The sequence below is a fragment of the Bacillus rossius genome, chromosome 8 (assembly GCF_032445375.1).
Source record: "Bacillus rossius redtenbacheri isolate Brsri chromosome 8, Brsri_v3, whole genome shotgun sequence".
Taxonomy (NCBI): Eukaryota; Metazoa; Arthropoda; class Insecta; order Phasmatodea; family Bacillidae; genus Bacillus; species Bacillus rossius.
In genome coordinates, this window is record NC_086336.1 from 32,699,233 (window position 1) to 32,714,100 (window position 14,868).

The following is a 14,868-nucleotide window of genomic DNA, read 5'->3' on the forward strand; positions in this document are numbered from 1 at the left end:
GGCCAGGCAGAAGTTTAATCTTTCATGTTTTTTTTTTCATACAATTTTTAAATATAAATTTAACCCCACGTTCCAGACGTTCCAGCACTAGTCCAGTGTGACAATTGCCCCCCCCCCCCCCCCCCCCCTTTTTCCCCTCAAATAAGCTCCCCATATATTTCTGGGGGATAATTTTTTTTTGGAATTGAACAAAAGCCACTGCAAAGTAGTGCGAAACAATTGTCTGGACCTGTTATGTAAGTGTGATTGATTGGCATTTGTTTTTTTCTTTTTTTGAGAAGTGATAATAAAACAAAATACTTTCCAAGACTTTTTTTTTTTTAGAAATAGTACAAGAAAAACTGCTCTATTTAAAGAATAACTTATCCCAACTTAACCAGGCCACACAGTGTCCTGATCCGCACCTAAACCGGTTCAATTACCGTTGGCATCTTTTTTGCAGCTTATTGCGTAGAGTTTAGTTTCATAACTGTGATCGCTCATGTACTTCTTGACTAAATAAAACCTTCCGACCAGATCTGTGAGTACTTGATTGTGCGACCATGTGTGCTCCCTGCAGAGAGGGGACCGGGCATGTGGGACTCCCTAAGAGCTCACCAAAGATTATCATTCGGCAGTGTGAGAGCGTAGCGTCGCTCAGAGCGGATTGGTAGCGTATAATTGAACACCATATAAGGGGGATCGAGCCTAGCACCATACAGGCCACGTCACGACCCCAAGACTGAGTCGCTAGCCGGGTCCACGTGCCCATCCACGTGGTGGCACCCATGTCCGCAGGCCACAACGTGCCTTATTAGTTGATCACATAAACCCCCTGCGACATCACAACATTTCATTCAAACTAATTTATCATTAATGGCAGATTAAGTTAACCTTTCTACATACATAACAGTATTAATAGCCAAAACAAACTTTTTAAACATATAATTGGAATGAAATATTTAAAAAAAGGTGTACTAGATAAAAACAAACATTTAAAACTTTTGCAGAGTGGTATATATTTTTTTAAAACATAACATTGCAAAAAATTTTTCCAAGAGTATTCACAAACACAAAAAAAAGGTTTGAATGGTTACTACAGCAGACAAAGTAAGAGCTTATTCATAACTCACAGTCGGCATTCGGCAGATGGCAGTCAAGGATTAATTTCATCTTCTCAAATGCATATTGTGTTCAAAAAGTGTAGCTGTGCAGTCAGCAGTGGAGGAGTCCGAAATGATTGACTTCATCTTGGACTGCTTGACAGCAGACCGCTCAGATACTGCTCTCAACATCAAATGATGCAAACAAATATTAATTTTACAGGATGCCTACAAATACCCGGAGAACCAATCCTAAAATGTTTTCAGAACCTACTAATCAAATATTATTTGACAACTTTTTATATATCATAGGATCAACTTTCAATAATTTTTTAATAAGCAAAATTTAAAAATAAAACTAGATAAATCTACTACTGGCAAGAGCATGCCAATTTTTATGTTAGAAAACTAAAAAATTTCAGAGATAATTTCCTTGTGATTAAAGTACACAGTCTCAAAATATGTGTGATTATAAACTGGAATTAGAATTAAAAATTTTTTTAAAAATGCAAGTTAGCAAAAGGCTACAAGAAATTAAAGTTTCACAACTCCAGCAGCGTTACTGTTTATTTTAGTAATTTTCATTACTTTTGTGACGAATTCTTCAGTTTTATTACAATTTCATGATTTTTGTGAATTTCATGCAGGTACAGCAGGAGTTTGGTATATGAATCACAAAACATTGATAATCATTACGACAATTCAGATGCAGAAATGCTATAATAGTTCAAACTTGTGGCAACGTAAAATGTAACACAGCAATAAAATAAATAAAAAAAACACCTAGTAAAAATAAGGTTGCAAAAAATATTTTTGGTAGCAATTGCTCATGATTCAATAACTTTTTACAGGAACTAGGTTTGTATTTTAAAAAGAATGAAAATAAATTATTTTGAAAGAGAATTTGTGGTCATGCATTATATCTAAACAACACAGTGGATTAAACACTGTAAATTGTTAAAATGTAAGACAAAAAGACTACAGACTGCCAGCTGTAGAGTGTGAATAAGACCCACAAAAACTATAAAAGAGATGGTGACAAAAGTCAATTACGAAACATAGAAAAACAGAAACTGATACATGCAAAGCATTGAACATATACACACAGACCACTCCAATTAGTCTTCAAAGTGCAACTTTAGTTTGACGATGCTTTGTTCAAAGCTGAACTTTGAGCAAATGCTCAGACTATTTGGAATGCACTATAAATAAGAGCAGATGAAAATCTTACACAGCTAAAATTTGATATGTATATATACTACTTAAATTAGTAATGTGCAACATTTTCATAACAAGTTATGGTGAAGAACTATACACTACTGATCATGATACCACAGTTATAAACAAAATTATTTAATATTTTGTCAAGCGAGTAGCCAGTCAGCCTAGGCTCACCACTGTTTGTTTATATTCCAGCCAAAGTGAAAAAGCAAATTTTCTACCGCCTAAAAAACTAACCATTGAAAAAATAACTAAAAGTGTTTCATTCAAATTTCGAATCATAAGGTTTTACCAAACTTTATGGTGTAGTTCACAATCTCATTATAGACAATAAATTATGGACTGAGTCAGTTATCTATAAATATTACACCTTCCACTAGACTGAAATAACCATTCAACTTTAGTGAAGCATTACAAAAATTCTTTGAATTTAACCCTAATATTTTTTTAACATCTTCAGCAGTAAAAAAAAAAGATGACTTCTATTTTCTTGTCATAATACAAAGTAATTTCTCATTATTTTGGCAGTGCCTTTCACTATTCAAGCCCTGTATATATATTAAATCTGACAGTTGTTTGATGATATGGCATTTGAAAAATGATGGCAGTAACATCAGAAAAACCCAAGCATAATGAACATTTTATACATCTTGTCAAAAATGGCTAACCACATCTTGAGCATGTCATTCTACTTCAGCACTATAAATTTTTTTTTCTACATGAATGCTGCACTGTATTGAGACCAAACTTCCTATAAAAATATACCAAGTGGTACATGTACATACCTAACTTCATCCACTATGCAGAACATTTTTAGATTTTTTTTTTTGCAGGTCACCAATATTTATTAAAAAAAATATTTCGGTGAAGGGAATGTACATGGTGTGTCCTAAGTCTCCACACAAATATCAGAGAAACACTGTCACGTGTTCGCCAAAATTGTTGTTGGTTAGAGGGACTGACATTGTGTGTCCAGATGGAAGGGAGACATGTGGAACATATCCTGTAACTGTAGCAACATATGATCCCATTTGGATGAATAAAATCAACATTAATCACTGCTTTCAACATGTGCAGAGCTGCCAACCTCAAATCACACCCATCAGTAATGGCAATTAGGTATATGAAAAAAGTACGCGTAAATCATGCACGATAAATTTTTCCTGGGGCATTATAACACACTCACAAGATAAAACAACGACAATAATATGCAAAAGAAAAAGAAAAATATGAATACAATGCAAATTAATACATAAAAAAATCTATTTGAACAATACAATCATCTGAATATGTAAGAAATATTAATAATTTTACTGGATATTTTGAATCTTCAATTCAATGTATTCAAAGTTAAACTTTAAAACAACTGTCTTTTTATTTGCTTCTTTTATCCTGGTTCGATAAGAAATGTCATGTAAACAAACAAGACAAACACAAGGACTTGTAAACAATAACTGCGTTCGTTACTTTCGTTTCTTCAGATGTAGCGAAAAAACGAAAATATAGATTTATTGCTAGTCACGGCTTTAAAATGTTCTGCATGTTTCTTTGATTCAATATGCCGTCTACAGTCATCCCTTTCACCATGTGCAATCGAAAAGTCACACGCGCATACATTACAAAACCGTGGCGTTCCAAACATTTGAAAACGACAATCATGGCCATTCTTTTGAATATTTAAGTGGAAAGTTCTGAAGTCTTGCGTGTTTTTTCCCACAGATGCACATTATTCTGTCACACGCTTCATTTCTACAACCGGCACTGAAGAACACAACACTATCGAAAAAAATAAAAAAATTTTCACGTCTGTAGACACGACAAAAACCGGACAAAAACACTATGATGAAAAAAATGGCTTTCAAGAAATAAATTAATACAACACAGGTTAGCCAAAGTACCGTACAAAAATTATCGTGATGTAAGTAGCCTTCAAACGATAAGTCCGAGGATATGTACTAGTTGTATCGTACAACGGACGTAATACCATCCCATTATTATTTGAAAACACGAGAATTAATTTACTTATTTCGACAGTACATCGTACATGCGCACACTTACTAGTTCCGTTATTTGAGCAACCAACCGAAGTATTCAAACAGCGTTCACGAAACACGCACAGCAGAAACGTAAATTTTTCCGTTACCATGCAGCACAAAGCCTCGTTTCCGTAATAAACTAGCGATGTTCCGTAATTCCGTAATTCGGGGTTAAAATCCGTAATAATTACGGAAAATCCGTAATGGTTGGCAGCTCTGCATGTGTATCCTGTAGAAAAAATTTGTACATATTACCAAACTATGAAAACACAAAAGATGAACTTATAGTATATGACTATAATCAAATATCGTAATACGACAATATCGGAAACTCTGGCAAATTATCATTGGCGAAGCACAAGAAAATTTAACAAATTGCTTTCAAGCTATTTTCACTCCATTTTGCTATATGCCACTTCTCTCATACACTTAAAACAAAATGTAAAAAACCGTAGTTACACTCCACGCTGCAGATTCGCAGACATCACTTGTCTTCAAGAATTTCTTATGAGTTTCGCATAGTGTCCCTATTACAATATTTGCTATAATGCAATTAGTCCGGCAAAAATTATAACTATGAAAATTTTCTGGGCATTTTACAAATAATAGATAACATGTAGAATATAGTGTATGGTGCAAAAAAACATGATTATATATAAAGAGACATCTGTATGATTTGTAATAAAACAACCTTAAGGTAAATAGTGAAGGAGTAACTTAGTCTCAAAAACAGCACTTCTTAGGGAACAGCAGAAAAAAAAAGGTAGCATTTCATCAGATGTAAAAATTTTGACTTGAAACAACAAACCCTTAATTTTATTTTCATGCAAAATTTTATGCCCAAAGACTTAAATTTTACTCAATATTCCCACAAAACCATACAATTTCCGCATACCGGACATACTTTCACGTCTGTAGCTCATGACTTAGATAGCAGTGAACTTAACTGTAAGAGAAGAAGCAAATGGATGATAAGGAATGTCATCAGCTATCCCGTAAGCCTTGGTTATAACATGATGAGTTTGTAATTTCAGTTTATTGTAATTACTATTGATTAAAGGAATTTCCTGCAAAATTTATTATAATAGCTATCTTACAATTCTTGTTGGGTCACTAATTTTCTCAACAGATATTTACACCCGTCCTCAAAGTAATGCCCTAATTCGTTCCAGGAAAACAGAGTGCTAATCAAGACAGCGCTAAAATAATATGTTTTTTTTTTCCATAAGAGTGCATGTTAATAAAAATAATTTGTTTTCCAATCAGGTAAGTGTGCCTGATGACCACCATATTAATCAGGACACTGCTCCTGTTAAGATTAACAACAGGGAATGTCAAAATGTTTGTGTTTTAGTCTTTTAAACATGATAATAATTTTATCTATGGCAATTTAATTTTCAATCACTAGTTTTTACAAAAGATAAACAGATGTCGCTAAAAATATGTTTTTTTCAATGCCCGAGGGGAATGTCCATGACATACCGGTAAAGGAGGATTGTCCCAACATTGACAGCAGTGATTTTGAGGTTAGTATTCATGTGGGTTAATTTTTTGGCTTTGTGTGTAATTCATTTATTTTAATGGATACTTTTCGACTCAAATAAGTACAAAAACGATGACGGTTTTACTAATAAATCGACAAAGAAAAGAACGAAGACCGGTAGAACTGAAGATGTCATAAAAAAGTTGCGCCTTTCAATTCATGAACAAGGGGCACCGTGTAGCTGCTCAAGATTCAAGTGTTTCGATAATCTTGAGTGAAGATAATCGGCGAAACATAATTCAATACTTCAATTCATTGGCTAGTGTCAATGAGCAGAGAACTTAAGATTTGTAGGGACTAATACATGTTTATAATTTTCAACGCAGAAAAAGCAGAAAAACAGATGGTGAAGATAGTTCTCATACTGCTGCATATAGCTATAAAGTGAGAGATAAAAATGTAGACGACATGAAAGATGTGCCTGTATGTTTAAAAGCATTCATTTCATTACATTGCACTACTAAGGGAAAGGTTGAATAACTGCAAAAAAAGTTTGAGAACCACTGGAAAAGCTCCTGTAGATCAAAGCAGAAAGCATGAAAATCACAAAAAAAATTCCACCGGAGGTAAAAGAAAAAGTTTTTGCTCATATTAATTCGTTCAAAGGCAGACTGAGTCACTACAGTAGTAGGAAAATGTACTTACCAGAAGACTTGTCATTCTTGTCAATAAAGAAGATGTACAACATGTTTTTAGAAGACAATAATAATGAAAGATTTATTTCATATAAGTTTTACAGACTTATTTTCAACACAGAGTTTATCACTGCCATTGGTTATCCAAGGATGGATACTTGCAGTACCTGTGATACTTATTTGTATAAAGCTAAAGTACTTTGAGAAGAAAAACTACATGAATTAAGACAGCTAATAATTTAAAATAAAGTTCATCTGACAAAAGCACATGTGTTTGTTTTACGACAGAAAGAGGACAGCTTAAAAAAACAAAGCAAGAATCAAAAAGATTTTCTGGCAATAACTATGGACTTTCAAAAATAATATCTCTGCTTAATATAACCACAAATTATACCTATTACAAAATACAATTATCCATGTACTCACTCAATATTCATAACCTGGGGACTGGACAGTCTTATTTTTATTCCTATCCTGAAACCTGTAGCAAAAAACGGCCTGACGAAGTGGTTTTTTAATTTAATTTTACTACCAATCACATGGGAAAGTATGCAAGACATCTTGTTATATTTTGCATTTCCTGCGGGAGTCAAAATCAAAATTGCACTGTGCTCCATAAAAATAACATTTCCAGTAAGATGACACAGCTATCTAGAATGTGATAAATATATGGGGTTGATTAATCTTAAAACCATAAAGGAGTTGCCATATCATTGGTATGAACTGCTTAAAAGTTCAAGAACAAAACCATCACCTTTTGAAGTAACTGAAAAGGAGAAATTGTTAGAGAATGGTCAAAATGCTGAAGAAATGCATGATTCCTATACAGAAGCAAAAAGAGATGGTTTCAAAAATCATGGTCCAGTCATATTGCACACATACAATTACAGTGGAACATGGGACGATACTAGAGTTCTAAGTAAACATTGTAAACATGCCACCAACCATTAGTTCAATCTTCCTGATTTTCCATATAAAGAGTTTTTACCTATAGGTGAAGTTAAATTCAAAGATTTTATAAGTCTAAAGCCATATTGTGCTAAGGAAACACAAGTATTTTATGAAACCCTAAAATATGATTCAAAAACCAAAGATACTGATGACTAGATTGGACATTCCTTGTTCATGTTTATAATGCTCTGGATATTCCTTGCTTTTTAATTGTCATTAAGTGTTTTGAGTTGCTTTTTTCTTATTTTATTTTGTATCAATAACTAAAAAATGTGATTTCAACAAAATTATTTTTAATAATAACTAATAAGTAGTCTTGAGTAAAAGATACCACATTCTTTGATCTCAATAAAAAAAACACTGCTAAACTTTCAATTGCATTTTTCTCATAATTCACTCAATAGGACATTCCTTGTTCTTTGCCTGCCTGTACCCTTCAATATATTTCAATATATATTTCAAGTACATTTATATAAATGTTGAATAACATTTTGAAATTCAACAACCTAACACTAAGTTTAACAAATTCACTACCACATTGTTTACATAATAGGGTCTAGGCAAGACATTCCTTAGTAGGTGCCAACAACATTTCTGAGTTACAAAATAATAATGTTAATAATGTAGGAGATATATTTCAGTTCTAAGAAAAAATAAAAAAATGCATGAACATAACATTTTCTATTATTAGAAAGACTAGGTATTTATATTTAATATGTTAACGTATTTCCCATCTCTTTTGTTGCATTGCATTTTATACTACAAAAGTGCCACTGCCATTGTGCATGCACGGAAATAAAAATTCACGTTAAAGAAAACAGCACTGCTTCGAATCTATGAATGTGGTACTTCAAATCATGCCGTACTTTGTTGGCGTAAATTCTTCAAAACAATGCTAATCGAACAGCATTACTTCGAGGGGCTCGTGTACTGTTATTTTCAAGCTGTGACGTGGCATGCAGTTGATCATAATTATGAACACTTCCATGCCTTACCACTTTAGATAAAATTTAGTAAACATCTGTTGAGAAAACTTTACAAATGCAAGAGAGCTACTGTAATTTATTCAAATAACACTAATAGCAAGAAAATTTAAATACCAAATAAGACCTTCGAGACCAATTCTTAATACTGAACAAAGGATGGACCATATCTACTCTGCAATAAGAATGAATTCTGAATATGGTATGATTTTTCTTAACACAATTGTTTAGTAACCTTAGGACTCTAATATCCTGCAAATGAATACAAAAAGAATACTGCTAAGCAATACACTTGGTCTTTATGTACTAAATGCACAAAATTATTGAGTTCATATGCAGAACATGTTTACATAATATTCATTTTAAGAGTTCAGTTACAAAGAGAATATTTATTACCACTTGGTACGTTAACTTTATTTACACCTTAGCACAAAATTATATCAAAAATTTTTATTAAAATTTGACACTATGTTTAAGGTAACTTGCACTTGCATAACACTATAATAAAAAAACATATCACAAGAGCTATACAGTAGATAATAATAAATAATTATTGTACGATCATTTTACAAAATATTAGATTCCCTCTAATTAAATTTACAATTTACAAATCATAACAATAATAAATTCTCTTAGCTGAAAATAGAAAAATTATATAAATAACAATTACAACAACACTAATTACCACCATACAAATAACTTCATGCATCAGAATATTAAGGAGTATTAAGATTTTAACAGAATTAAATTAATTTTATTTTGTAAATCAATCCTTTAAATAAGTAAATGTTTCATAATAGCAAACAAAAATCAAACTCAATAAATAATGCTAACTGGAACATCCACTAATTTATAAAGTGATTTTGAGCAACACTGGTTGACTTCAAAAGTCAATCTAACCGTACTTGATCATACAGTTAGCAATGTAACTGTGTATTTAACATAATCTGTTGCAAATCAACATAAATACCAGTTACTAAATACTTTATATACATCAACAGTTTTCAGTCATATGCAAACTCAAACTACGAGTTAAACTTATTACCAGCCATGAAACCTTATGACAATGATAGCAAAGCAACATTTCCATCACATATTTGGCAGAAAAACCATGCCTTGTAGCACAGATAATTATTATACTATTTTCTACAAAAATATATACTTATTAATGAACAACAGTTCCTGTTTTCACCACAGCTAATCTGTGCTGATAAAAACACTACTGACATTACTGAACAGCAGGAAAAAAAACTTAAGTGTGAGAAATGTTCCAAACACCCCTAACACAGTGGTATCTCGAAATATTTCAAAGCCTCCAAAGTTGAACAACATGTTAATTCGTACAGCTACAGCCAGATGATTCATCATTCAAAAATTATTTAACTCCCTACAGTCCAAGTAAAATAATTCCATGGTATAAAATAATTTTCTTAAAAATTCAATAAGATATGCACACTTTTTTTTTTTTACAAAAACAGTTTTCTTGGTGCAAGCATAAAGTTGCAATATGAAATATGTGTGACTTCCAATGTGGATGATTTGTGCGTAGCAAAAATCCTTCTGACGAAGGAGCAGGAACCCACTATCCCCACGAGAGACTACAACCACTCGCAAAAAGACCTTGCCTTCAAAGATGCGTCTAAAAAGAAACAAAGCACAGGAAGAAAAATAGATTAAGTAACAAGCCGACGATAGTTTGAACAAGAGAATGGCACATGGACACCAGTATTATGTATTTACAATTTCTTTTTATCACTAAATTAATTACGGTAGTGTCTCAATTAACTGAGGTTATGTTTCATCTGAGCCAACCTAAAGTGCCACTCCTGGCAAAGACTACTGAAACATTTGCTTGAGGATCTAGGAAATGATGTAGCCATTATCAAAACAATCTAGGCATTAATAAAATTTGTCTCAATAATGCAATTTACCAGATAAGTGAATCATGCATGAAGTTACATGAAAGAATTTTCACTGAAGAATAGCTGGGAAAATGTTACCCCGAAAAATGAGACTCATGAATCAACTGAAAACCACGAAGATTTTTGGATCATATTCGTGTTATCTGAGATGTTGCTTAACCAATGATCTCCATTAACTCAGTTAATTGAGACACTACTCAACAGCAACAACATAGGTGGTAGTTAGTTGTGTGCTCTAAAGCTTGTGTAACTATGAACAGCTATAATGAGACAATCAAGCATATCAAAGTAAATGGGGAAAACACTGTGTGTGACATTTTCATTAACCTTTTTTTACACAATTACAATAAATCTATCGTTAGATTATTATAAAATACCTTTTTTACATACCTCTGAAATGAGGACGATCCTCCTTTACGTAAGCAATAATGTTGAGTAGTGTATGAAAATGTTTTAATCTATATTAAATAGTTGCATTATTCATTAAATTCACTACTTTTAATTCTAAGATATCAAACATTATCTCACAACTTTTGCGAACATTACTAGTCCAGTCATTTGGTGATCTAAAAGAGGTTTACCGGGAAAGTTTACCGGGAGTTTTAAAAATTGGTATGCTTATATATTTCGTCATGCTCTTTTCGAATTTTCACTTTGCCACCTCATTACTTTGCCGCTCGCGCTGCCATTTTTGAAACATGGCACCCAAAAACAGTTTTTTGACAATATTTCCTTTCCAACTCATTTAGCAATAAAAACAGCTATGTAATAAATTAAACTAGAGAAAATTTGCTATAATTTATGTACTTACCTTTTTTCTGTGAAATCAATGGTTTCAGCGTACAATTGCCACAAAGTCTACTCCAACAAGCGTATTGGCAAAAAAAATTCTTTTCCACACCACTAGGCAATCGTACGCTGAAACCATTGATTTCACAGAAAAAAGGTAAGTACATCAATTATAGCACATTTTCTCTAGTTTAATTAATTACACAGCTATTTTTACCGCTAAAAACTGTTTTTGGGCGCCATTTTTCCAAATTGGCGGCGCAAGCTGCAAAGTTACGAGGTGGCAAAGTGAAAAATCGAAAAGAACACTTCAAAATCTATAAGCATACCAATTTTTAAAACTCCTGGAAAACTTTCCAGGTAAAACTCCCAATGACTGGACTATACAGGGTACAGTCTGCTCTCCTTAATCCCATTAATTGGTTTAACACATATGCACAAAATTAAAACTGTGTAATAGAGCAGTTTATTACAACTTGTTTTAAATATCTTCACACTGACGTGTGCTTAGCCCGCTGCCCATCTGCCCGTGTGATATCAGCTTTAAAATATGTTTTGTTTGATTTAAGGACTAATTAAGTGTAAGAGCATTATGTATTAGGTATGTAATATTAAAAAAATTGTGAGAGAGTTTTTCAGTACTGGCCAGTGATGTGTAACATTTAACCTTATAACGAGCAAATTAATGTGTTCTCTGTTGAAAACACACTTATAAGACGAAACTCTGACTCAAAATTTAACATAGAATTCTTTAAAATAATTCCGAACGTAATAAGTTCATGCAAATTATGTTTTCAAAACATTTCTGGACAGGAATCACACGTAGTTTCCGCACTCACTAGCTAAGTTTCGCTGCCATATTAGCTAAGTTGACTACTGAACCATTTGATTAGCAGACCAAAATTATAAATTACATAATGAAAATGCTCCGATAAAAGTGAAAAAAGCTTGAACAAATACTAATCCTCGGCTTTAGACCTGATTTTCGACAAGAAATTTTATTAAAATACTGCCCATATTAATTAAATTCATTAAAACAGTTAATATTGTAAAGTAATTTCTTGAATGTAACGGAAGTCGAAGGAACGGAAATGTGTAACAACCATGGTGCTGCCATCTGTGGCGGATGGCGCGAACCAAAGGGATTTGTCTTTGTAAATTTTGGTTTGCACTATCAGTCACCGATAGCAGGACCATGGTTCTTACACATTTCCGTTCCTGTGACTTCCAATGCATTCAAGAAATTACTCAAACCAAATGCTGTATAACGAAGGCTAAGATGTTACACATCAATAATGGGTGAAATACTAAGATTTGTGTAAGGAACTAGCATACACAATAGTGTTAATTTTTTCTCATATGTCAACTGTAGCGCGTATGCTAAACGATGGCCATAAAGGGAGTGCATAACAACAGTTGATTGGAATTGGTAAGAAACATTAGTTTATGAAAACTAAAGAGACAAATGATTCTGCTTTTATTTGGTATTGACATTTTGTAGGGTAATGTGTTTTGTAACTGGTTTGTATTAAATTAAATTAAAATATGTAAACAGCATGCCCCAGGAGAGGGGGTGGGAGGAAGGATTGGAACTGCGGCGACATTTAGTCGAGGGCGGGTGGCTCGAACAAAGGACACGTTTTGTACCACGTGAGGTCTTCGTCTCATTTTGTCCACTGATTTAACTGCAACAAACATTAAATATATTTATTAAATCTTTTTATTAGTTTCATAGTTTCATGAAAGTCATGCCAAACAGTTTTCCATCGTTGGGGCAGCCTCATTAATAATTATATCCTTTGCAATTTTCCACTGTTCTTTGTAGTACCACATTCTGTAACTGTGTAAATAAAGTAAAGAAGTTTTAACCAACAGTGCATATTATTCACGTAACTGCCTTGGTTCTTGTCCAGTTAAGGTGTGGGTGAAGCATGGTAAATCTTATTACAACTTGTTTGAAATATCATTGTACTGTATATTAACATTTTTTTTTGGTTTATCTGTTGCAACTACACTGATGTTTAAATATCTGGCAAAATTTCTTATTCCGCATAGCTATAGTCCCAAACATACCAGAGTGAAGCTATTTTTAAATGACCAATATTTTTGTTCTGTTTCATTCTATCCGTGGTGAAGGCAAGCAGATGTATTATGAAAACAAATTTTCTTAATTTAAAATTTAATTTTAAGTGCCATGGTTTTCAGAATATTAGACTACACAGCACATGAGACAAGTTCAGCTTTTCAATTCTCAGTAATGAAAATCGGAAATCTAAGCAATCTAAAAAATTATTGGTGGCATTTGTTAAGAAATTATGTACCTACGTGCAGAGAAGATTTAAAAAAAATGAACTATTTTCCTTTTGCTCACTCTTGGACAAGAATCAAGGACTTGGAAACCTTGATGGATGAGAAGGGAGGATGGGAAAGGATTTTTTTTCTGCATAGTGTGCCCTAGCAGGAAATGTATGACAATCGTGAGCAGCAGTTTTAAAAACAGGGAACAGGTCAGTTTTAACAACGGGCTAGATGGGAATGGACACTATCTGGATATCTGGAAGTCTGGATTAAAAGGAATTTGCATTAAAATACATGTAATACAAGATTTAGATTGTTAAAATTAATTTTTTTTAATATAACTTTTTTTCAGCTTAATTTTAGTTTTAATACTATAATATATGTACACTTAAGTTTTTAGCCAACCAACTAATGTAGGATTAACAAAACCAAACATATTTTTGATTAAAATTCAAAATTTATTTATTGTACAGTGCAGTAAATCTTGCTCTTTTTTTTTTTTTTTTTTTTTTTTTTCAATTACATCCAGATTAACCAGATGTCCAGGTGTCAGGGTCCAGATTAGCAGAACTCTACTGTTCCTAGTTTTTAAACTCTACAACACAGAAAAAGAGACCATATCATCCAGTAAAGCATACAGAACACAGCACTTGGGGGTTGTAAGTGTGCATAAAAGGGTAAAAACAATAACAGACACAAGCTAGTAAATATATTCTACAAAAAAATCCTCATTCTTTTGAGCAAAAGCAGCATAAGTAGCATAAGGTGTGCGGACGTCCATGTAATACTGACATAAGTAATTAGCTAATTACACAAAGACAAGCTGTCATGTAAGATCAGCAGCACCTTCAACCTCTTTAAAATTGCATAAAATTCATATCTTAATTGTTGGAAACTACTGTTTATATAAATACAGGTCTACCAAAAGGAAGGTCAATATATTTCCACATTCCTCAAAATTTGCTGCAAATAATATCACAAGAGAATAAATATAAGTCCTGATTTTTACTGGCTCCTACTAAATACTCTCACATAATATTATCTATGTCTGACCACATCCACACACCATTTGATCATGATTGTGAAAAAACTACAGCATAAAAAAGAAAGCGTTTAGTCACTGGTTTAACTGATGAATTTTAATTAGTAGGTAGGTAAGCAATAATGATAAAATTCACTTAAGTGTTATGAAATTTTTTTAGAAAAAAAACCTCTATTAGAAATATTATCATGCTGTTATTCTACATCAGAAATTATTAGTACTGCACAAACGGATCTTACAGATTTAATTCCCGCTTATGAAAATAACTGAATTATTCTGATTCAGTAACTTATTATTTAAGTAATGTATACATTCATACATTCCCTGGCTTATGAAGTATCAAAATGGATGATAACTACAAAATAT

General features: G+C 32.6%; 1 protein-coding gene across 4 annotated transcripts in view; it reads right to left on the reverse strand.

The window, feature by feature from the left end:
- Positions 1-973: 973 nt before the first annotated feature.
- Positions 974-14,868, reverse strand: part of LOC134534715 (phosphatidylinositol 4-phosphate 5-kinase type-1 alpha-like) — a 150,660-nt gene continuing 136,765 nt past the window's right edge. For 3 of the 4 annotated variants that reach the window (XM_063373198.1, XM_063373199.1, XM_063373197.1), the window contains one exon: positions 974-10,090. In XM_063373198.1, coding sequence (XP_063229268.1) covers positions 10,079-10,090 — 12 coding nt within the window. In that variant the 3' untranslated portion in view covers positions 974-10,078. The other variant, XM_063373195.1, reaches the window with a different exon arrangement.